This window comes from the organism of the source record quoted next, unplaced genomic scaffold, assembly GCF_019419815.1.
Source record: "Pyrus x bretschneideri cultivar Hongxiangsu unplaced genomic scaffold, Pyrus_bretschneideri_v1 Contig71, whole genome shotgun sequence".
Classification (NCBI taxonomy): Eukaryota; Viridiplantae; Streptophyta; class Magnoliopsida; order Rosales; family Rosaceae; genus Pyrus; species Pyrus x bretschneideri.
Genome location: NW_025999811.1, coordinates 2,043,625 through 2,067,601, shown reverse-complemented (window position 1 = coordinate 2,067,601; position 23,977 = coordinate 2,043,625). Strand labels below are relative to the sequence as shown.

At 36.7% G+C, this 23,977-nt stretch overlaps 1 protein-coding gene across 3 annotated transcripts; it reads left to right on the top strand.

Annotated features, from left to right (window-relative positions):
* Positions 1-1,841: 1,841 nt before the first annotated feature.
* Positions 1,842-18,087, top strand: LOC103927242 (protease Do-like 7). 3 transcript variants are annotated; one of them, XM_009336138.3, is made up of 24 exons: positions 1,844-2,303; positions 2,627-2,697; positions 3,481-3,615; positions 3,719-3,777; positions 4,890-4,926; positions 6,414-6,539; positions 6,647-6,736; positions 7,131-7,196; positions 7,301-7,357; positions 7,457-7,522; positions 8,618-8,725; positions 10,183-10,263; positions 10,671-10,720; positions 11,265-11,430; positions 11,709-12,221; positions 12,815-12,997; positions 13,074-13,179; positions 14,214-14,384; positions 14,476-14,555; positions 14,666-14,893; positions 16,086-16,301; positions 16,506-16,663; positions 17,277-17,388; positions 17,581-18,087. In XM_009336138.3, the coding sequence occupies exons 1-24, from the start codon at positions 2,021-2,023 to the stop codon at positions 17,755-17,757; spliced, it is 3,339 nt and encodes a 1,112-aa protein (XP_009334413.1). In that variant the 5' UTR covers positions 1,844-2,020; the 3' UTR covers positions 17,758-18,087. The 3 variants fall into 3 exon arrangements, with proteins under 3 accessions (XP_048430352.1, XP_009334413.1, XP_048430353.1); XM_048574395.1 differs by lacking the exon at positions 17,581-18,087 and having other exon boundaries at positions 1,842-2,303; positions 16,506-16,710; positions 16,826-17,344; XM_048574396.1 differs by lacking the exons at positions 1,844-2,303; positions 2,627-2,697; positions 3,481-3,615; positions 3,719-3,777; positions 4,890-4,926 and adding an exon at positions 5,233-5,297.
* Positions 18,088-23,977: the final 5,890 nt, after the last annotated feature.

The window sequence follows — 23,977 nt, the reverse complement described above, 5'->3', positions numbered from 1 at the left end:
AGCCCATTATGCCCATGGTGTCCTACCACCAAGCCATACCAAACCCAAGTTAGTTGAAAGCAGACTTTTTCATAGTCTCCTCTTTGGGTATCCGGCTCTCTTACACTCCAACCAACTAGTGACCTTTGGAACTACTCGTAAGCTGCCGTGGAGACTAGTATGCACCATCACTAGCATAACATAGTTGTTTGCCTAGTACGGTCTGCAACCTTCCCTTCTAAACTGCTTTCCGGTTGATACACCAGAACTCTACACACAATCTTTAGTAGGATTCATGGTTGAGATCAGAGCAAGGAAGAATAATACCCTTGGGGATAGAGGAATAGAAGAGATTGGAGCAGAAATTTGGGAGAAAAGCAATAGAAGCAAGGAAAACAAAAGAGAAAGAAAGCAAGAAGGCAACGACAATTGACCCCGCCGGAAGCTAGGGCCGACACCACCGGGTTTTCTTGGGTTTGAAAGCCTCACACAAGAAGTGAGAATCATTTTCTTAGGAAAAATGAGTTTAATAATGTCAACCCGAGCCTATTAGGTGGTCCTTTCATTAACTTCATCAATTTTCTGTTAAGTTTACAAGGTAAAATAGGTATTTTCATCCAAAAATGAACAAGAAAAAAATATAACATAATAAATATAAAAAATAAAACAATCAGAATTTTTTTTAATCTCTACCATTACAAATTAACTGAATTGTTTTTATTTATTTCATATAAAAAAAGCAAATTATTATTATTATTTTTTTAAAAGAAGAGCTTGGCTCCTTAAAGTTAATGAGGAGTTCCTCAAAATACTTCGGGTTTATTAATATAATTTCATGCTGAACTATTCATATTTGCAAAAATCAATTAAAATTAAGATCGTTTAGTCAATACTTAAGGAGTTCCGATCATAAAAACAAGGTTATGTGAAAGTTTGTTGGAAATTATATATTATAATTAATATTATAATATTTAATTTTTATATGAATGAAAAATAAAAGTCATGTGTCGTAGTTAAATTCAAATTCATGAGCTGCGTCTGTTCGTTGGAACTTTAGGCAATGGTCACAATGTTTCAAATGAGGGTGGCTTGAGTTCTATATAAACTCAAACATCCCACATATCTAATGGATCGAAGAAAAGAGTTTTCTCCAATATCTTTTATTTTTTGTTACTCAAACTCCGATTCATGTTTTGAGAGTACGAAATATATGAAGTTCGCCAGAGTTCGAAAATTGAAATTGGATTATAGATTGTTGAATCATAGGAGACGGACACCTACCGAACTACAAACACAAGAGCTGGGGCAAAATTATGTCTTTAGAACATTGCATTTTATGCAAACCTCAATCTCTAAGTTTGTTAGTATTTCTAACTTTCTTTCTAGTTATTTATATTAATCTTATATATAATTGATGTTGTGAATTTCTTTATGATTATTATTATTAGAATTCTTGTGTTATTTCCATATTTTCTATTATTGCTCTAACATAGTCACAATGTACTCTAAGAAGGAATTCATCCTCGATTCTTGAGATGCCAGGTCTTTCTCTTTCAAAAATTCATTTTCTTATCTTTTGATGAAATTCTTTTTTTGTTTCAACTTAAAAAAAACTTGACGGAGTTAATAAAATGGATTATTAGTACAACAAATCACATAATTTGAGAACGAAAAAATTATTAGTAGAGATCTGAAACGAAAACTGAACTCGCAGCATGATCATGCATCTTTTTGCCACATTTTAGCTTTTTATTTTTTTAATTTACTTTTCCATCGTTACCAAACGTAACAAAGAAATTTTATATTTTCCTTCCCTTAGTAAAAAAGCCACTCCGGACACGTTTGGACTCTCTGCTCTGTAGGCACTTTCCTTCGCAGACCCAACTCAGACTCGCACCCACTTAAGACTAAAAGAAACACACTCTCTCTCTAATCTTGACTTAAACCTCACTGCCATCCATTTCACAAACCCTAGATTATTTCCCTTCCCCCAAAAATCTCCATTTCTCTCTCTATTACCTGATTCAGTGACGGAGTTCGAATGGCCGATCCTCTGGAGAGGCTGGGATCAGAGGCCGGAGGGAGCGAATCGAACATCAAGGACGAACTCTCCATGGAGATCGATCCTCCTTTCAAAGAAAACACCGCCACCGCCGACGACTGGAGAAAGGCGCTCAGCAAGGTCGTCCCCGCCGTCGTCGTTCTGCGGACAACCGCCTGTCGTGCTTTTGACACTGAGGCCGCTGGTGCTAGCTATGCCACCGGCTTCATCGTCGATAAGCGCCGCGGGATCATCCTCACCAATCGACATGTTGTCAAGCCTGGTACTTTTTAGTTTCTTGAACTTTCTTCTTGTTGTTTGGATACTGAGGAAATGTGAGAGAAAGAAAAGGGAAAATTTCGCTTTCAAAGTTTAAGCCTTTCGAGTTTTAAAGTAAATTTGTACTCTTTTAAGCTTCTAACCAACCAATGCATTGCTTGGTAATGATTGTCTAGTCGGTAAGTATTGTCTAGTCGGTAATGATTGTCTAGTCGGTAATGATTGTCTAGTTGGTAACATTTAGTGCTCTTTTTCTTCAACGGAATTTGATTTAAGGATCTTGAACCTTCTTTGATATTTTCCCAATCTGTTTCTTTGGTACTGTAGGACCTGTAGTTGCAGAAGCTATGTTTGTGAACCGTGAAGAAATTCCAGTATATCCTATATACAGGGATCCAGTGAGTAAATTCTTTCTTATGTTTGGTTTATGATCTGCTGTAATTGCACGGTGGTTTCTAAAATCGATATTATTTTTTCCTCCATTAAACAATCTTGTACATTTCCAGTGTGATATAGTTCCTTACGCTTTGTTGTCTTACTTAACATAGTAAATGAAAAGTTGTGACTGCAGAGCAAGCAGTTTATTTTCATTATTAAGTTTTGTTGAACTTTCCTTTAAGTTCTTCAAATCGTAAGACATGGTTGTGATTTTGGGAACGTGTAAATGAGATTATCTGTTTATATGTCCTCTTACATGTTTAATGCGAATGTGATTATGATTGACACCAATGACATGTGAAGTATTTAAATTTTTTTGGTATTTAGGAAGTGATTTTGAAAATGAAAGAACCTTCAAAATGTTATTTAAAAAGCAGTTTACAAGTAGTCTGCTAGCAACAACAAAATAGCAAGAAAAGAATAATTAAAACTATTTGACTGTTCAAACGAATCTATAATTGAATTGCATGTCATACACCCTACAATTCAAGTGCATTTGAAAATTTTAGTATGATAGTAAAATATTTACATGTTTTCTTGTAAAATAAGAAACTCTTAATCATTACCTCACCCCTAGCTATAATTAAACATGGGATTTATGTAACAGGACAATTATAGATACCTTTGTAATCAATTTGTGCTTTTGACATCTTGTGTATATCCGAAACAACCTTTGTAATCAATTTGTGCGTTAGACTTCTTGTGTATATCCGAAACACTAATATATGTATATGTTTTTTCAGGTCCATGATTTTGGCTTCTTTTGTTATGATCCTAGTGCAGTACAATTTCTTAGTTATGAGGAGATTCCTCTGGCCCCTGAGGCTGCTTGTGTTGGACTAGAAATCAGGGTTGTTGGTAATGATAGTGGTGAGAAGGTATTCATTTGTCATGTTTGTGCTTTTACGTAATAGGCTCATAATTGTATGCCTTAAATTTTTTTAGTAATTTGTTATTTACTGGATTCACTTTAATTTTTAGGTCTCAATTTTGGCTGGTACTATTGCTCGTTTGGATAGAGATGCTCCACATTACAAAAAGTATGTATCAGCTTGACTAACATCTGCCTTATTCCTTTGTTCTTATTTTCCCTGAAAACTAGTGAAATATATACGTTGTCCTATGGATTCATATCATGGTTACGAAAAATTAAGAGTTTTTCATTGAATTGTAGTTTGTTGGAATAATAATTTTTTTTTTCAGAACCACTAAAGTGGTAAATCCTTGGTGCTTGTGAAATGGGAAGTATACTAGGAGGATGCCTATAGTTAAAAGAAAGCTTAAAGCTTTAGCATCCAATGGTCTAGGAAAAACCAGAATTAACAAAATTGACAAACTGAGACCTACAAGCTGTCTTTATCATGTGTGTGAAAGGCGCCAACCGCATGATGCTCACATGGTGCCTTTTACTGATTTTCTTATGTTATGTAAAAGAACAAAATAAATAAATAAAAGGAAGAGCTCTTCAAAGGGGCATAACATTCTTAGTCAGCTACCTTTTTAAACAGAGCATCCATTTAAAAATAGGACTTGGCGTTTTCTAGTATGTCATAGATGCACACACCATAGTGTGGACTGTGGATTGCCTGAGTCACAGAATAATGTAGAAGTAAATCGTTGTGCTTAACGTATAAGAACAACGACGAAAACTTTATAAAAATATAGAAGAAGACCAACTAAAACAATCTTTGTTCTTCTTTGTTAGTTTTACAGTGAACTCGTTCAAAAAAAAGCAGTCAATAGAAACAATAAAAACGTTTTATGATAACCCCCAACCACCTCTCCAAATACTGAGTCCAATAAATTTTCAAGTGCTGATTCCTTACAAATTATAAGTACTTCTTGATATAAATCTTGATTTCACCTTGTCTGCAACCTTTAATAAACTACATCTACAAGGTTACAATTGAGAAAATTGGAACTATCCCAAACTACATGGAGAAAATCATAATTGTCTCTTCTATTATTAAACTCCTCTTACAGAGGTGTGCTTGATATAAGACAACAGAGCCTAAGCTGCTTTTGTTATGCTACTGACCTATGGTAGGCAGAACACTTAACGGTTTGATCATTTGTTCTTCGGAGACTTTACAACCAGTTTTCTGTTTTTTTTTTTTTTTTTTTGGTTAATAATGATTGTGTTTTTGCACAGGGATGGTTATAATGACTTCAATACCTTCTACATGCAAGTAAGTAGCATATTCATTATTCTTGCTATCTAATAGTTTCATGTAAGCCTCCTCCACTGGAGTAGGTTTTGGGTTTATAATTTTGTGACTGTTTTCATTATTGTGCCTTAGAGTACTTCTGTTGTAAAAAATGCTTCTGTGAGGGACATATGTCAAGCGCCTTACTGTGCTGTAAACATCAAACTGTTGGATATATTTCAATGCTTGATATACTGAAGTGTTTGTATTATATCCAACCTGAAAGTGGTTGGCACTTATAGACGCTTAAATGTGTCACTTATATGAGCATTTCTGTTTCTTTTGTAGGGTAGTTTTTGGGCTATACTTGGGCCGTATTGTACTGCTTAATTGGTTATTGGGTGAGGATGAAGGTATAAGATACAGAAAAGGGAAGGAGATTCCTTTAATGAAAATGTAATTAGAATGAATAATTTGATCAACAAGAGAAGCAGACTGACATATAGAAGACAAAATTTCTTGCTTTAAAATACATTGATGTTTTATATATGGCTGGAGGTTGGTTCTGACTGCTGAGAGTTGTCCACATGGCATAAATATTTTTCTCTCCCACTTTTGGTACCGGAACTTTGAACCCATTTATCAATTCAGTGCGTGAAGATTAATTTGTCCCATTTAGTGGTTATCTAACTTTTTTGTTTCTAACAAGTACCAGGTCAAACTTTAAATAGGAATGGTTAACATATCTCAGGGGTAATATGTACTGTCCTCCTTATTATCATCGAGGGCACATTTGATGAAAAATAAGTACCAATGATCAAATTTCATTGTCCGGAAGTTTGATTTGATACTTGTTGGATGCAAAAACTTAACTTTAGGATTATAATTTTTGTTCAAGACTTGGCCTTGAATTGAGGCCAAAAGTGGAGAAAGCCCCTTGTACATAGGTTATAGATTCTATTATAAAATAAAAGGAAATAGGGAACAAAATCTGAGTGGTCAGCATTTTGTCTTTATAATTGCCCTTTGCCCTCCTCACTCATGTTGGCCGTGTTTGCACTAAGAAAATACATTCAATTTGTAAACAAGACTTTCGTGAAAAAAAGCCCCGAAGTATCTAAAGATGAGGGTTTAAATTTGTAAACAAGACTTTCATGAAAATACTCGTTCTTAGAAAAAATCATAGGTGCAAAGTTTGTTTACCTATGGTAATGGTCTTAATGATTTACACTGTTACTGATAAATTTATATACATTCCATTCATGGCATGCATGTACCTTTAGAATCTGGGAGAGTTGAGGTGCGAATATGGCTTGGCTTTGGCATTGGATTTATGGATCAGTATTTTTACTATTTTGCATATGGAATAATATATGTTTGCAGTCCTTTACTACATGACTGTCATTGTTAATTATGTTATTGAATGACTTGGCATTGTTGGTTGATACTTGATAGCAGTGCATCTTTTGCTGATATGTAGCTTTAGCCTAAAATTTCACATTTATATTTATTAGTTGTTTTTGTTATAGGCTGCATCTGGTACTAAAGGTGGTTCCAGTGGATCTCCTGTGATTGATTGGCTAGGCAGGGCGGTGGCCTTGAATGCTGGTAGCAAGTCATCAAGTGCTTCAGCTTTTTTCTTACCATTAGAACGAGTAAGTGCATTTTATGTATCTTCTGTATCTTTATTAATTATGCATGGGGATTTAATATTTTATATTCCACAATTATGATTTATGACATGGACTTATTCAAACGGCAGGTTGTGAGGGCATTGAACTATCTCCAGAAAGGCAGAGATTCCTTTGTCAATAAATGGGAGGCAGTCTCTATACCTCGTGGTACGCTTCAGGTTTGTGTTTGAATTATCCTTAAAGGGAATCACTTCAATTAAACCATTTTCCAATTCTTTTAACTTCATGTTCAGAAGGGTACTGCTATTTTGGTGGGCAGTTGACTCAGTTTCCCCCAGTGTTATTTTACCTTTGAGGTTGAAATCGGTTGCAATTGCAATGGATCATGGTGTTTTTTACAACTTAATTTATGCATCTATGTTTAGATGAAATATTGAAAACATTTTTTGATCGAGGGTAGGAGAAATAAAACCATAATATAAAAGAAATTCTTAATTTTTGGACCTGATTGATTTTATTCTTGGAAACAATACGAAGATTTCATGGTGTTCAGAGTTGTACGACGTTTGAGTAATTATTATTGTGACACAGCATATATAATTTATAATGCAGGTGACATTTGTCCATAAAGGGTTTGATGAGACACGCCGGCTTGGTCTTCAAAGTGAAACAGAGCAGGTCCTTTTTGGTTTTTTTTTTCTTTTCCGTCTTATTTCCCCATACTTCATTATTTGCATGAAAAGTAGGGTGCCTCAAGTAACCTGTGCTTTTGATTTGTTCAGTTAGTTCGTCATGCATCTCCCGAGGGTGAAACTGGGATGCTGGTTGTTGACTCTGTGGTGAGTATTATTGCATACTTTGAAATTGTGTAAGTTTTTCTTTTTCTTGGTCATCTAATTCTTACTTCTGGGATTCTTATGAGGCTGGACTTGTTTCAGGTTCCAGGTGGTCCGGCATACAAGTGTTTGGAGCCAGGGGATGTTCTTGTTTGCATGAATGGGAAAGTAAGTCATACTTTTTGTCTCATTTAATTTTGTATTTATTGAAAAGACTTTTTTTTTTTTTTTTTTTTAAATTTTTTGAGAAGAAACGATAACACTTTATTAAAATAAAAACAAGAATTACAAAATAGTGGATAAGAAATCCACCATGTAGCAAAGCTAGCTAAGATCTCTCAAATAGATTTGATTATAAGTAACATAACCTGAACCAAAATCATTTTACGGCTGCTAACATATCCCACACTATATGAGAAATAGAATAATCCTTGAACTCATTCGAAACTGATGCCCAGTATCTTGCTCGACCCCATTTAATTTTGTATTTATAGAAAACACTTTGATGTCATGCAAATTCATTGCTTTATTTGATATTGTTGTTTTATAAATATGACCACTATTTTGTTTGCAAATGTCTGGATCAAATTATAAGGTTTATTTTTCTCACTGGCCACCATCTGTAAGGTCATCAATCCGGATCAAATTATAAGCTTTATCCAATCTTATTGTTGAGTTTTGTGATGCCATTAACTTGATATTAACTATATATTATGATTAACTTGATATTAACTTTGTATAATGTAAGGTTGCTACAGTAACTCATTATGAATGGTTTTCTACTTTTGCAAACGCATCTTCTAGATTGGATAAATAATCAATGATAATTTTTTATGGTCCATATTGTTTATTTTAGATGACACATGTTAGAATTCAACTCTTTATCTATTATCTCTTATATATATAAAGGGAGAAGAAAAAAACTGTGAAGCTTTCATAATCTCAAAATTGCCCTTCTTCCATTAGGATTTCAAAGAAAAAACAATTTCACAAAAAATAAAAAAACCACCCATGTAAACTATAATAACTAAATTAAGTAAATTTGAAGGAAAAAAAAAAACAGAAAGACAAAACAATAAATAATACATCATCAGACAAAAATAAATAGTACGCTTGTGGCAATAGGTAGTTTGTCTATAAATGCTATCCAAAGTAAATACTTTTAGGCTCCATTTGATTGTGGGAAAGGAAACCTCAAATGTTTTTCATGCAAGCAAGACAGTAGCTACACAATTGAATCTAACGTATTGGATTGCTGTGCAGGTAATTACCCAATTCCTAAAATTGGAGACTTTACTTGATGACAGTGTCAATCAAAAGATTGAATTACAGATTGAAAGGGGTGGCACACAATTAACTGTTAACTTGACGGTGAGAGGTTTTCTTGTTTGGTATTATGTTTTGCTATGGAAAAGTCTCGTATATATGTCTGGAAAATTTATTGTAGTGGCAATCAACAGGTGCACTGCTTAATCAAGGCATTGCAAGCTTTACTCTTATCTTTTTAACATTAATTATTATCCAATGTTGGCACCCTTCTGGAAGATTAAGAACAGTTCATTCAATATTATGAATCAAGAATGTTAGGAGTTGTTACTTGTAATTTATGTCTTTTCTTGATTGTATAATGCTCTACTTGTTTTTTCATGGGATTATGAATTTGTTTTTGAATAATGTTTTAAGAAAAGGAGAAAGAAAATGAGAGATGCCCATCTGAACCAGAAATTAAAAGGAACTGCCACCACATGCTTTCAAACAATGTTTTCACTAATTCTTCCTATTATTTGTTTAGTTCTTGAAAGCACAAATTGTTTTCCTTATAAATGAGAAGATGAGATTTCATTACTTAGGAGAAACCAAATGTTGCAGAAGATATGTGCACGCACTAACATGTCATCTTTGTCTCTCTTTTTATGCATTGGCCAATTGAAGTCAGCTGGTAGAGATCATTTAAGTGCTTAGGTGGATCTGGCCTTACCTTATTTAATATTCTATGTTCATGTCCATGGTATGTTTAGAAGATGCATCAGTGAATGTAAATGTCTCAGTGCACATGATTTTAAGCTGCAGTGTTTTCTGTTTCACTTAATGTTTCTGAGAATGCTTCAGTGTATATGTGTCTGTGTACCTAAGGTTCCTCGTAATATGAATGGTATGTGTGTGCATTTGTGTTTTGTTTTTTATCAACAATTCCTGTCCATGAGATTTGAACAGTTAGGACGCCATTAGCAAATGGTATCTGTTTGTGTGGGTGATTTAACTAGGAGTTGGGACTTATGGAACCTTGTATAACATGAGGGGCATCTTTAATGGACTGAAAACAGGGTAGAGAAAAGGATAGGAGAGGAAAACCAATAACAGTGAATTTATTGAAATGGTTGAACCGCACATGTAGAGGTTTAAGCCATCACCTGTTAGGGATGCTCTGATTGCCCTTTAGACATGGCTAGGTTAGAGGTGTTTTCTCTGATAATATTTTATGTCACAAGTCAACTTTCACTGCATTAGCCTTTGTCTGAAAATATTAGATATAGTTACTTTGCTTGCATTAATATCAGCTTGGTAAATTGAATCTTTTGTTTTTCGATCTGAAATTGTCCCTGCCCATTCCTCATTATGCATCGTGATGAAAGAGAGACTAATGCCTTTATCACAATGCATAATTAAGTTATTTCTTCACTGGGCTAGGTATGAACTTATTGAGGTCTTTACCCCATAATTTATTCAACTGTGTTATATACCTGGATGCAGTTTGGTGGTATTCCTTTAGATTGTAGCATTGTTTCATTAAGGTGCCATCAGTAAATTTGTTATCCTATTTATTTCAGGTGCAAGATTTACACTCAATAACCCCTAATTACTTCTTGGAAGTAAGTGGTGGAGTGATTCAACCTCTATCGTACCAACAGGTTGGTTGATTTTGCCGTTTGTACTTAGTATTCGAGAGTGATCTTACAAGTTGTTGCTGGGCTATTGTCCTCATATAGAAGTCTGCATTTGCTTGAACTGAATTTTTTTATTCCAATTTTGGCATGCTTTTAACCAAGTCAAGTGCATTTCTTTTGCATATTACATGTGTAGCTTGTCGTATACTCTCTCTCTCTCTCTCTCTCTCTCTATATATATATATATATATATATTCCATTCTGAGAGCTTTATGCACGCCTTTTTTGAATTATGTTGACCCTGCCTATTGAAATAATATTTCCTCATTTTCCATTTACCATGGCTTTGGCTTATTATCTTGATTTGTCTGATTTGTTTTATGTTTGAACCTTTCACTTAATGTTATGACATTACTCTGCTTTTCATACAGGCTAGAAATTTTCGTTTCCCTTGTGGCCTTGTATATGTGACAGAACCAGGGTACGTTCTCTTGATCTTGTGCAATATGTTTTGCTTCCTGTTATTACTCAAATAAAAGAACTGTGGCCTACGGGATGATGGTGTCAGCTTTTTCTTTCTTTTCTATTTTTTTTTTTTTGAGAAAAAAAGATAACAATTTATTAAAACAATAACATGAATTACAAAATATGGATAAGAAATCCACCATCTAGCAAAACTAGCTAAGACCTTTCAAGTAGATCTATATGAGAAAGAGAATAAATTTGAGAATAAATTTTTCTGATGATACCAATAATTCCATCCTAGTTGTGATAAGAACATTGCTCTTAGTTTTTATTTTAAGAGTGTTTTAATTCAGATATTTATTGAAGGGTGAATTTGAAAAGTATTATAGGTCATGTGTCTCTCTCTTTATAGGTCTTATTTCGTTTTTGAACTGCACCTATTGACAAAATTGATCTGCATTTTTTTTGAGGAACAATTATTTAATTTGTTACAGATATATGCTCCTTAGAGCTGGAGTTCCTTGCCATGCTATCATTAACAATTATTTAATTTGTTACAGATATATGCTCCTTAGAGCTGGAGTTCCTCGCCATGCTATCATTAAGAAGTTTGCTGGTGAGGAAATATCGCGACTTGAGGATCTAATCTCAGTTCTATGCAAGCTATCTCGTGGTGCTCGAGTGCCATTAGAGTATATAAGCTACATGGATCGTCATCGAAGGAAGGTAATACTTTGATTTAGTTATACTGTATTCCACCAATTATTGGCATGAAAATAGTTGTACATGCTGGTTTGGTCAATTCATCTTTAAGATTGCACAAAGGAATAAGAAATAAAAATCTGATTTCTGAACCATAGGGTCCCACGAGTTGGCTTTTCTAATGAAACCCAGCAAATGCTTGTAATGAGCTGCCCCATTAGATATCTTAGAGAAATTAGCTATTAACTGTTTTTATCTTTTCTTAGTTGGTTCTCATCTGTTGATTGTTTTGGTGGCTGCAGTCAGTCCTGGTCACGGTTGATCGCCATGAATGGTATGCGCCTCCACAGATATACACTCGTGATGATTGTACTGGTCTTTGGACTGCTAAGCCTGTGTTTCAACTTGATGGTAATCTACAATCATCTGGTATCAATGAACTCGGAGGTACAGGAAGCCAAGCAGTTCCGCTAAGTAGTGAAGTCACTTCCCTGGTAGACATGCAGCATAATAGCCACGAGCAATTGACTGATGGTGTCACCAGTATGGAAACCAGTTATGAGCACGTATCTGAAGGAGCACATTGTAGGGATGAACTGGATGTTGAAACAAAGAAAAGGCGAGTGAAGGAGGGTTTTCCTTCTGATGGAAATGTTGTTGCTGACTGTTCTTTTCCTGAAGCAAATGACAGTAAGCTGGATGATCCAAATACTATGGAGAATGCTGTTCTGAGAGACTTTGAAGGTGCAAATGTAGCAACTGCTAATGCTTCATTAGCTGAACGTGTTATAGAGCCGACTCTCGTTATGCTTGAGGTAACCATCTCAGAGATATATTAAGTTCTCTATGTGTTTCTCGATAGTCTCTTTCCTAACTCTAAAATCTTTGCTAGAAAGGAAACTGTCATTATTCTTTGTATTGGCATTTGGCAGTATGTTCTCTCTCTCTCTCTCTCTCTCTCTCTCTCTCTCTCTCTCACACACACACGCGCGCGCGCGCGCGCATGCACTTGTGCCCACAGGCTTTCACACACACACGAAATCTCACTTGGTCACACTTTTTTCAAAGGAAAAACCCAACACTAGGTGGTTTGCAGCCTATGACTACAAATTCTTTTTGTGCCATTTTATTGTGATACTGTCAGGATAGGTATGTTGTTTTTGTTTGCAGGCTACCTGCTGGTTTTGTGGATTTCTTTCTAGTGGATAGCATGTTAACTGTGTTTGTACTTGGGAATTTTTGTTGTGTTTCAGTGAGTGGTGTCACTCTGTCAGTATATTTACAGTCATGGATGTTTTGTTAAGTATTTTATATTGATGGTTTAAATTTTTTATCACCAAAAAATTCTTGCTACAGATTTGTATGACATTCTTGTGAATATTAAGGGGGTGCTCTCATATGATTACAGGTTCATGTGCCACCTTCATGTATGCTTGATGGTGTACATTCACAACATTTTTTCGGGACTGGTGTCATCATCTATCATTCTGAAAACATGGGATTGGTTGCTGTTGACAAGAACACAGTTGCAATAGCTGCATCTGATGTGATGCTTTCATTTGCTGCTTTTCCAATTGAAATTCCTGGCGAGGTAATTCTATAGAATGTAAACAGATGTAAATGATGATGCCTTTGAAATTACCTAAACTGCCTATTTTAAATTTCAGGTGGTTTTTCTCCACCCTGTTCACAATTATGCTCTCATTTCGTATGATCCCTTGGCCCTGGGAGCTGTTGGTTCGTCTGCTGTTCGTGCTGCTGAACTACTTCCTGGTAGGGCTGGCTTTTCACCTTATCTCTAATTTTACCTTTCAGTTTATGTGCATAGTGTGTATGTGTGTATTAGTATACTATACAATGATATTATTGCTGTATTTTATTAAATGATTTGTTACTTGTTTATTTCTAATCCATTTTCCAGGATTAGGTTTGTAAATTTGATATTGCATATACTTAAACAAAAGGTACTGATTAAGGATATTAGTTAAATGTTTTTTTTTTTTTAAATTTTTTTTAATAATAATTTTAGACATTTATAATTGTTTAAGTCAAAATGAAACTTAATTCTTTTAAAACATTAGTTAAAGCACTTTGATTTTACTTTTTGTTTGTGTCTCAGCTTGTTTATTTGTTGTCAAGGTACTATCCTATTGTTAAGATAAGATAGAAATAGTTGGCTTAAGTACTAACAGAATCAGTTTTTGAAAACAGTGGTCAAGCAAGAAAAAACTTAGCATGTTATTATAAAGGATGATAATGGTTGATGGAGTGTCAGTTGAAACCTTGGTAGTTTGAGTAATTTCTAGATATCTAGAATTTTGACTTTATATAATGAAATATCTTTAATATTTGAAACCTTGATGGTTGGAGTAATTTCTGTTGTCGTAGAATTTTGGTGGTTAGAAGGGGGGTGCAGTTTTGGGAAGATGTGCCATGATGGCAATGTTTTGGTATTTATGCTGGAATAGGGTTTATTTTTGGGCTTCTTTGTAGGATCTACTGCTTCAATGTTAGAGAATTGTTTTTTTTTTTTTTTTTGGTTATTTTCTCAGATTGGAAAGTAGTAGTTTGGTCATTTTAAGGCCTTTCTGGTTTTGTTGTATTATACTTAGTTTACAACTAGTTCCTGTAAAATTTTCTATTCAGTTGCGGACTGCTCCACTATTGTGGTACTTTTGTTTCTTAATTACATTTCTTTTTCCTATGAAAAGAAAACAATTTTGTGGTTTGTCTCTTTTGCATCTCTTGTTCGGATCTACTCCATTGTGTTTGAACAAATTTACTGATAAAATTATTCTCTGAGACAGAGCCTGCATTGCGTCGGGGGGATTCTGTGTATCTTGTGGGGTTAAGTAGAAGCCTACAAGCAACATCTAGAAAGTCAATTGTAACTAACCCGTGTGCTGCATTAAATATTGGATCTGCTGATTGTCCACGGTACAGAGCAACCAATATGGAAGTCATTGAGCTTGATACTGGTAACTGAAATTCTTATTGCTTAAACTAGAACTTGATTTCACTGTGCTGATTTTGATTCACTTTTTGCTTTTAATGCTGCGCTCTGTTCAGATTTTGGCAGTACATTTTCTGGTGTACTAACTGATGAGTATGGAAGGGTTCAAGCCATCTGGGGCAGCTTTTCAACTCAGGTTTCCATCCTTTCCCTCAGCAAAAGGAAAAGAAAAGGCAAAATAAAAAAATTCAGGTATTTACTTTAACATCTGTTAATTTGATTTTCATTTTTGATTTGTATTTGCAGCTAAAATTTGGTGGCAGTAGCTCCGAAGATCATCAGTTTGTTAGAGGTCTCCCTATTTATTCAATCAGTCAAGTCCTAGAAAAAATTATCTCTGGTGCTCAAGGCCCTCCTCTTCTCATAAATCGTGTCAAAAGGCCAATGCCTCTTGTGAGAATTTTAGAGGTTGAACTATATCCTACATTGCTTTCAAAAGCCCGAAGCTTTGGACTGAGTGATGACTGGGTCCAAGTACGTCTTCTTCCTGATACTAAATATTTCTTCCGACTATGTCTTTGTTTTGTATCTTTCTTTCATGTCAACTTTCAAAGAATTAGATGCTTTTGGTATGACGTTGCTTATGGATAATTAGTAATCCCTCATGGTCTATATAATTATAAAGAAACACTTTAAGGTTGAAGTTGGAGGGAAAAACCCAACAATAAATTTATAATGTTTGTATGACACAATTAGTGATGCTAAATCTGTTTGAAATTTTGTATCACAATAAAATCAAAGTAAGAAGCCTCTGTTTTAACCCTTATTTCTTAAGAGAGCATCATATAAATAATAAAATTCTGGAGATCACACTACCACTTAACAAAATCTTCTCTTGATGATGTCCCTACTTCTGCCAACATGAGCCTAACTGGATAGTTGCAGCCATCCAGCTGTTAGGCCTTTTATTGCAGCCCAGGTTAGGGGAGTTTGAACTGAACTGAAAACTGACATTGATTTAATCATTGTCCTGTCTCTTGCTAATGGGGTATTTTTCATCAGTATTTGGGCTCTGTTGATCATCTTTGAATCTCTTATTGCCATCTTGGCCTAGTTGATTGTGAGAAAAACTGGATTGGTTTTATTAAGCTTTCCCACTGATATTTGGTGTACCTGGATGGAGAGGAGCGTTCAGATCCTTTTTGGATTGGAATGCTTAATGTTAAAAAATAAAAATCCACCCTTACCTCTTGTTCCTCTTTTAGTAGTTAAGTTTTATGTTTCTGTGCTGTGCCTCAATGGCACTTAATTTAGGGTGGTGCTATCCACACACCCATTTTACCTCCCACACACCCTTGTTAGTTTTTGTCATTTGATCTTCTTCAATTCTTTTGATCTAATGGCTGAAAACTGAGGAGTGTGGGAAGGTAAAAAGAGGTGTGGATAGCACCACCCTTAATTTATTTTGAATGAACTAGAGAAACTGCAAGGGCTAAATAAACTGTCCCTTATTCTCCACATTTTGACTATTATTCTGAACCTCTTTTTTGGCCTTTTGACATCCTTTACTCTCTTGGTTTTACTGTTAAACTCAGAAGCCTTGTTTCTGGTCCTTGATCTCGATTGTGCATTTTTTTTGTTTATTGATTTTGGAGTTGGATCCCTAAACTGATATATGTGTGTGTGGAAAATTATCATGAGATTGTGATTATTGTTCTTGTTTTAGGCTCTTGTTAAGAAAGATCCGATTAGACGACAAGTTTTACGTGTCAAAGGATGTTTAGCTGGATCTAAAGCAGAAAATCTGTTAGAACAAGGAGACATGGTTTTGGCGATCAATAAGGAGCCGGTTACATGTTTCTCCGATGTTGAAAATGTCTGCCAAGCACTAGATAAAAGTGAAAACAACGATGGCCAGCTTGACATGACCATCTTTCGCCAGGTAAAGAGAATTTGTGTTTGTTAGATCCCATTTCCAGTCATTGCAAAATCTTTAATCTTTGAGTTAGGAAAGTGGTAGTATTTTGTCTTGGTATGGGGCTGTTTCCTTGGATTATTACTGTATGGATTTGTTTTAATGCTTGATTTAGGGGCAAGGTCTTTTAAATTACGCTCCTCTTAAAGTCTCATCTCTATTTTTTTCCAGGGGCGCGAAATCAATCTTCTTGTGGGAACGGATGTTAGGGATGGAAGTGGTACTACTCGTGTAATAAATTGGTGTGGATGTATCGTTCAGGATCCTCATCCAGCAGTGCGTGCTCTTGGGTTTCTTCCAGATGAAGGTCATGGCGTATATGTCGCGAGGTACAAATTCCTCTTTGTGAAATTTGAATGCTTGATTTGGGTGAAAGGTGACTACATACTACACTCTATTTTGACAGCAAAACTATTTTTTGAGTACAGTAGGGTTTTTAAGTTAGTATAGATACAGTTAGTATGTATCTATGAACGCCAGCAATTCTACAGGTCAAACTGGTGTACAATGCCTGGTGGACGGACACTCCTCTGATACCAATTTTACAGTTTCCACATGTCAAAAGAAAGTTCATTCGTCATCAAGCACTCACATGTGTCAGCATTTGTGTTGACTAGTGTCATGCATATTGCAAACTGGTGTGTGTGTATTCATATTGCACGTATTTTCATTTGGAGGAATGAATCTTATTGTAATGCCATAGATGGAGTGGGAGTGTGGGATTAGGAGAGTACATGCGATAAGAGACTCTTGTTGGCGGGTGGAATATATTGTTTTTGAAAATTAGGCCTTAGCGGCATTTTGCTTAATATATGTAGTTATGTACACAGATAAATAAATAATTACTTGCAATTTTTGTTTTATAAACTTTTCAGTGATATGACCTTCCATGTCCCACTGTTCGATTCTCTTTATATGCTGACGAGTTGCCAAATTTATCAGGTGGTGTCATGGTAGTCCAGTGCATAGATATGGTCTATATGCTCTTCAGTGGATTGTTGAAGTTAATGGAAAAAAGACTCCTGATTTAGATGCTTTCGTGGATGTAACAAAGGTACGTACACTTGACTTCATATTTTATGTGTGTTCGTGCGATGCATTGCTGAGATTTGCGCAATATATAGCTCGCGATAGCTTTTTTGTTTCCCCTTTGGTGTTTTTCATATTATATAAATTGAGTTGCGTATGATATCTTTGCTTTCGTATATTTTCTAATTTTTGTAATCTTGCTTTAAAATGTGATCAGGAATTGGAACACGGACAGTTTGTTCGTGTGAGGACAGTCCATCTAAATGGGAAGCCGAGAGTTCTAACATTGAAACAGGACTTGCACTACTGGCCCACATGGGAGTTGAGATTTGATCCTGATTCTGCCATCTGGGGTCGAAAGACGATAAAGGCGCTAGATTATACTAGTATATAAACAAGGCGCGTTCATCTCGCAACGCCTCGGAAGCAGGCGGTAAACGCTTAGAAACGCCGAAGCCCCTCGATACCAGTCGGGGCTTCGGGCCATCATACATGGAGTCATATTCAGGCTGGCAGCTATCTGCACTGTGCATTGAATTATTCTCAGGGGTTCATTATATTATATGTTATATTCTGGAACCATATTATCTGTAGATGCAATGGGAATTGTTATAGAAAAGTTTGAGGTATGGTCGTTTGGATTTGTATCCCTTCAATTAACAAAATGTGGAATTGTTAGATGAAGAAAATAAAAAAATAAACACAAAGTTGATATTTTAATTTATTGTAGGAAATGTGTTATGGTTATTTAGTTAATTTATGAATGTATTTTCAGCTTCTTTTATGATACTAATGACCTCTGGTGACCAACCACATACAAGACAACTTTGATGTTTCAAATTAGAGTAGTAGCTTGTATTATTTCAACTTTGGAGTTATTTTTCGACATGTGTATGTTTTTTTTTTGTTTGTTAAATGAAAGATTTTGTTAGATTAGATATTAGATTAGCTATTGAGGGGTTTGAACTCACACGTCGTTATGTAAGAGTTCACCTTTCCACCGCAGTGGTAAATGGTTACTTAATTGATAGGTGTTGAGCGTTTATGTTTTGGTGTCTATACTCATTATTTTTAATTAAAAAATCAAATTTTCTTTAAACTCAAGTTTACAATCGAAATTAGTATCACAAATTCAATTAAATATGTAAAGTTATCTTTAAGCTGAATTAAAAGTAAGAAACCAAAAACCAGCAACGGTGCTGACCACCACCAATACAACGTATACATGTATTCCCAAATGCAAAAATAACGAATGGGTTTTCTTTCTTTCAGTTTGTTGTGTTAAATTGACAAAGGTGAAGAAATTGTGTCTGCCCCTTCGGTTTGTCGTGCATTCACAAGACGATATTTTTGTGCTTAAATTCTTGAACAGCAGGAAATTGCAAGACCACCTATGATCATAACGGATAACTCGTAACAGCTTGAGTCCATGATAAACCAAATATATGTCCAGCATATAGAAACTGGAAACTTCCTCTGTAAGTTTTCCAATTGTATTTCTGAATTAATTAGTTTGTACACTGTGAAGACATATATATAGCCTTTGGCTATTTACAAAGATACCCCTTAACTACCTACCTTATAACAGTTCTAACTAATCACAAACATTAGCACAGCTAAGTACATTTAGAGATAACAGACTATTTTACAGTAACTGAAATGGGTGACTTGTCATTTTCCCTAATACACCCCCTCAAGCTAGAAGGGGAATCAGAACAGATTCCAATGGGTAGCTTGGAGCATAGGAACTGAAATCGACTTTTGGATAATGACTTGGTGTGAAGATCAGCTACTTGGTCTGCACTGCAAACATACTGAACTTTGAGAAGATTAGCTAGAACCAATTCTCGAATATAGTGGTAATCAATCTCAACATGCTTTGTACGAGCATGAAAAACAGGATTAGAAGCTAGGGAGATGGCTGAGATGTTGTCACACCAAAGTGTAGGCAGTGTAGGGATAGGGAAGTGAAGATCTCTGAGGATTTTGCAAACCCAAGTAAGTTCAGCAGCTGTATGAGCTAAGGAGCGATATTCAGCCTCTGTAGATGACCGTGCAATAGTACTTTGTTTCTTAGCACTCCAGCTAATGAGATTGGAGCCTAAGAACACACAATAGCCACTGGTAGATCTTCTATCAAAAGTGCAGCCAGCCCAATCAACATCAGAGTATGCTGAAAGATGGGTGGAACCCTTGGTGAACCATAAACCATGGGAAAGAGAGCCTTTAAGAAATCGAAGAACTCTTTTAGCTGCCTGAAGATGTTGTTCCCTGGGAGCATGCATGAATTGGCAGATCTGGTTGACAGCAAAAGCGAGATCCGGTCTAGTCCAAGTAAGGTATTGTAATCCCCCAACAATAGAACGATATTCAGTGGGGTTGGACAAGAGAGGCCCACTGTTATCTAATTTTGTGGAACTAAGGGGTGTGCAGCACGGTTTGGCACCCTCCATGTGTATTTTCTTAAGAAGATCAATTAAGTACTTTGATTGATGAACAAAAATACCATGGGAGGATCTGTGTACTTCTAAGCCCAAGAAGTAGTGTAAAGGACCAAGATCCTTTACTGGAAACTGAGAACTGAGTTGGGTGATAAACTGTTGACAGATTTGAGAGTGAGGACCGGTGACTAGAATGTCATCAACATACACAAGAACAATAACCAAATGAGGACCAGGAAGAACAAACAATGAGGCATCAGATGAAGATTGTTGAAACCCAAGAGAATGAAGAGCTTGAAAAAGTTTATCAAACCAAGCTCGAGGAGCTTGTTTTAGTCCATATAAAGATTTCTGCAACTTACAAACTGAAGTAGGAGAATTGGGATCAACAAACCCAGGAGGTTGTTGCATGTAGACATCCTCCTTTAAGTCACCATGAAGAAAGGCATTGCTTATATCCAATTGATTGAGAAACCAGTTATGTTGGACAGCAAGACTGAGTAAGATCCGAATGGTAACGGGCTTGGCAACTGGACTAAAGGTCTCTTGGAAGTCAATACCTTCTTGTTGATGAAAACCCTTGGCTACTAGTCTGGCCTTAAATCTGTCAATGGTGCCATCAGCCTTTTTCTTAACTCGAAACACCCATTTACATCCAACTAGATTTTGGGAAGGATGAGAGGGGACAAGGGACCAAGTACCAGTAGAGATCAATGCATTATACTCATCTTGCATTGCAGCTCGCCAATGAGCATGCTTAGAAGCTTGCAGGTATGTACTAGGAACATAATCAGTGTCAACAGGAAGAGGATGCTTAGTTGCTGCATAGGCATGAGGGAGAGATTTATAAATGCCAGCCTTGGATCGTGTGATCATTGGATGAGAATTAAGAGGAAGAAGAGAAGGATTGGACTGACTTAAGGGTAAGGTGGAGGATTCAGAAACGGAGTCAGAACTGGAAGCAGCAGGGACTGAAATGGGTTGAGAAGAAGAAGGATGGGGAGAAGCAGAGGCAGAAGGAGAAACAGGTGAAGAAGATGGGGCACGGCTAGGAGAGAGATGGGGAATATATTTCTCAAAATAAAGATCCAAAGAGGAAGAGCTTGCTGGTGAGGATGGGTTGGGACAGAAACAGGGAGGCTGCAGGGATTGAAATGGATAAGAACTTTCATCAAAGACAACATGTCGGGAGATGTAAATGCGAGTGGTGAGGGGATCAAGGCATCGATAGCCTTTGTGTTGAAGGCTATATCCAAGAAAAATACAACTTTTGCTCTTGGCATCTAATTTGCTGTGAACATATGGTTGGAGCCAAGGAAAGCATTGGCAACCAAACACTTTAAGTTTAGAGTAATCTGGGGGTTGCTGAAATAATAAATCCCATGGTGATGAGGAAATACCAGATATGGGAAGCCGATTAATAAGATAGATGGCAGTGGAGAAGGCTTCAACCCAAAATACATGAGGAACATTAGAAGCAACTAGCAAAGTACGAGCTGTCTCAACAAGATGCCTGTGCTTTCTCTCAGCACAACTATTCTGTTCAGGAGTATGTGGACAGCTAAATTGGTGAAAAATGCCATGTGTACTGAGAAAGGAAGCAAAAGCGGTACTGATGAATTCACCCCCTGAATCTGAGCGCAAAACTTTGATTTTATTTCCAAGTAAATTTTCTACATAAGATTTGAAGACAACAAATGTAGAAAAAACATCTGACTTGGACTTCAAAGGAAAAAACCAGCTATATTTGCTAAAGTCATCAACAATGAGCAAATAGTACTTGAAACCACTGTTTGAGATAACAGGTGCTGGACCCCACAGATCACAGTGTAGAAGTTGAAGACTGTGAGTTGTTGTGGAAGAAGAAATTCCAAAAGGAAGCTTATGATTCTTGGCAAGAGCACAATCTGAGCAGAAGAAATCAGTAGTAGACTTGCCTTGTAAGGACAGTTTATTAGTAGAAAGTACCCTTCTGAAAATAGAGGAGGATGGATGACCCAAGCGTCGGTGCCAAACTTTGACAGGAGCCTTGACACTGAGCAGAGCTGAGGGAGAAGAAATTGAAGAAGATCTGGAACCTTGAAGAGGGTAGAATCCATCTCTAACGGGTCCCCGCAAAAGCATCTTCCCCGAAATACGATCCTTAACAGTGGATCCATAAGGGTCAAGGGTCAATGAACAGTTATTATCTTTGAGAAACTGATAAGCAGACAAGAGATTATGTTTCATGTAGGGAACATGTAAAACATTCTGCAGCTTAAAGGAAGTATGAGGAGTATGCAAAGCAGATGAACCAATATGATGAATAGAAAGACCTTTACCATCACCAATATACACTTTATCTTCACCAGTATAGGGAGTGGGAGAAGAGATGTTGGCAACATCATTAGTAATGTGAGAAGTCGCACCCGAGTCAATCAACCAAGGCTGAGCTGGTTTGGCAGAATGGTTGACATACATAGCAGCGAGTTTAGCTGGAGGAATCCGACCACAGATGTCAGGATTCATTCGATCAAAACAATCAAGAGCCTCATGACTGTTAGAGCCACATATTTGACATGGAACTTTGAAATGGGAAGAGCCTTGAGGATGACGAGAGCCTTGAAAGTTACGATTTCCACGAGTGTTGGAGTAATTGCCACGGTTCATTTGGAAATTGCGATTGCCTCTGTGAGAGAAGGAATGGCCTCTGTTATGTTTGCCACGATTTGCAGATTTTGATTGTTGCCAGGATGAAGATTGGTGCTGAGCAGCGAACACAGAAGGAGTAGGTAGCAGAGGAGGCTGAGAGTGCACCGAGAAGGCTTGAAAAGGTTCAGCAGCAGAGGATGAACTGATATTTTTGCGTCGAGCCATGGACAGTTCTTTAGTGAGAAGAAGACCATGGAGTTCATCAAGAGAAGTAGAGGACAATCGAACCATGATTGAGTCAATGAATGACTCAAAATCATCAGGCAAGCCATGAAGTGTGGCTGCAATTAGGTCGCGATCAGAAACGGAGGCACCAGCAGCTTGCAAGGAGTCTGAGATTTCCTTAATTTCTTGAAGATACTCGGAGATGGAGCGAGAACCTTTCTGAACAGATTGGAGACGCGACCGTAATTGATGAATATGAGCCTCTGAAATTCCACCAAATCTCTGTTCAAGCTTCAACCAGAGTTCGCGAGACGAAGAAACACCCACCGTGAAGGGGATGATTTCCTCAGAAAGTGTGGAATTGAACCAGATCAAGAGATTTTGATCTTTTTCGTACCATTCCTCAAAAGCAGGATTAATGTTGCGATCAGGTAGGAAAGGTGATGGACAAACATCAGTACCATCAATGATTCCAAGAAGCTTGTAACGCCGTAGAATTGGGCCAAACAGCGCACGCCATGGCAAATAGTTCGATCGTTTCAGCTTGATCGGCACCATGCTGCCGATGTTATGGATCGTAAGAGAGGTGTAGGAACTCAGAGGACTTGGATTTCCAGAGAAATTAGGGTTTTGAACCGACGGAGAAGACGATTCAGGTGGTGGCGAAGATGAGTGCGCCGCCATAGCTTGCAAAGACGTTGATGCAAGAGAGATCGGAGAAGAGAAACTGAAGAATCAGAGGAGAAGAACAGAAAGTTCGATCAAGAATCGATCGATCGATCGAGTCGAGGGAGCGGAAGGATCGATGCTGTGAAGCAGAAATGGCGTGATACCATATAGAAACTGGAAACTTCCTCTGTAAGTTTTCCAATTGTATTTCTGAATTAATTAGTTTGTACACTGTGAAGACATATATATAGCCTTTGGCTATTTACAAAGATACCCCTTAACTACCTACCTTATAACAGTTCTAACTAATCACAAACATTAGCACAGCTAAGTACATTTAGAGATAACAGACTATTTTACAGTAACTGAAATGGGTGACTTGTCATTTTCCCTAATACAGCATACGTATAGCAACTTAGTGCTACAAGAAGCTGATTGGCACTCAGCACTTGACAGCTGTGAAGCCCTTCTCCTACCCCGGTGTCATGTGGCCATCGTGAATCCGGTATAGGTATCCCTGTTCAATTGGATTTAGGTTTGCTTTTTTAAGTCGAATTCGGGTTTCCTTGTACGAGTCGAATTTAGATTTCCATCTGCTTCTTCTCTGCTTATATGAAACGGTTTACTACTACGTGACGTTTTTTGGCC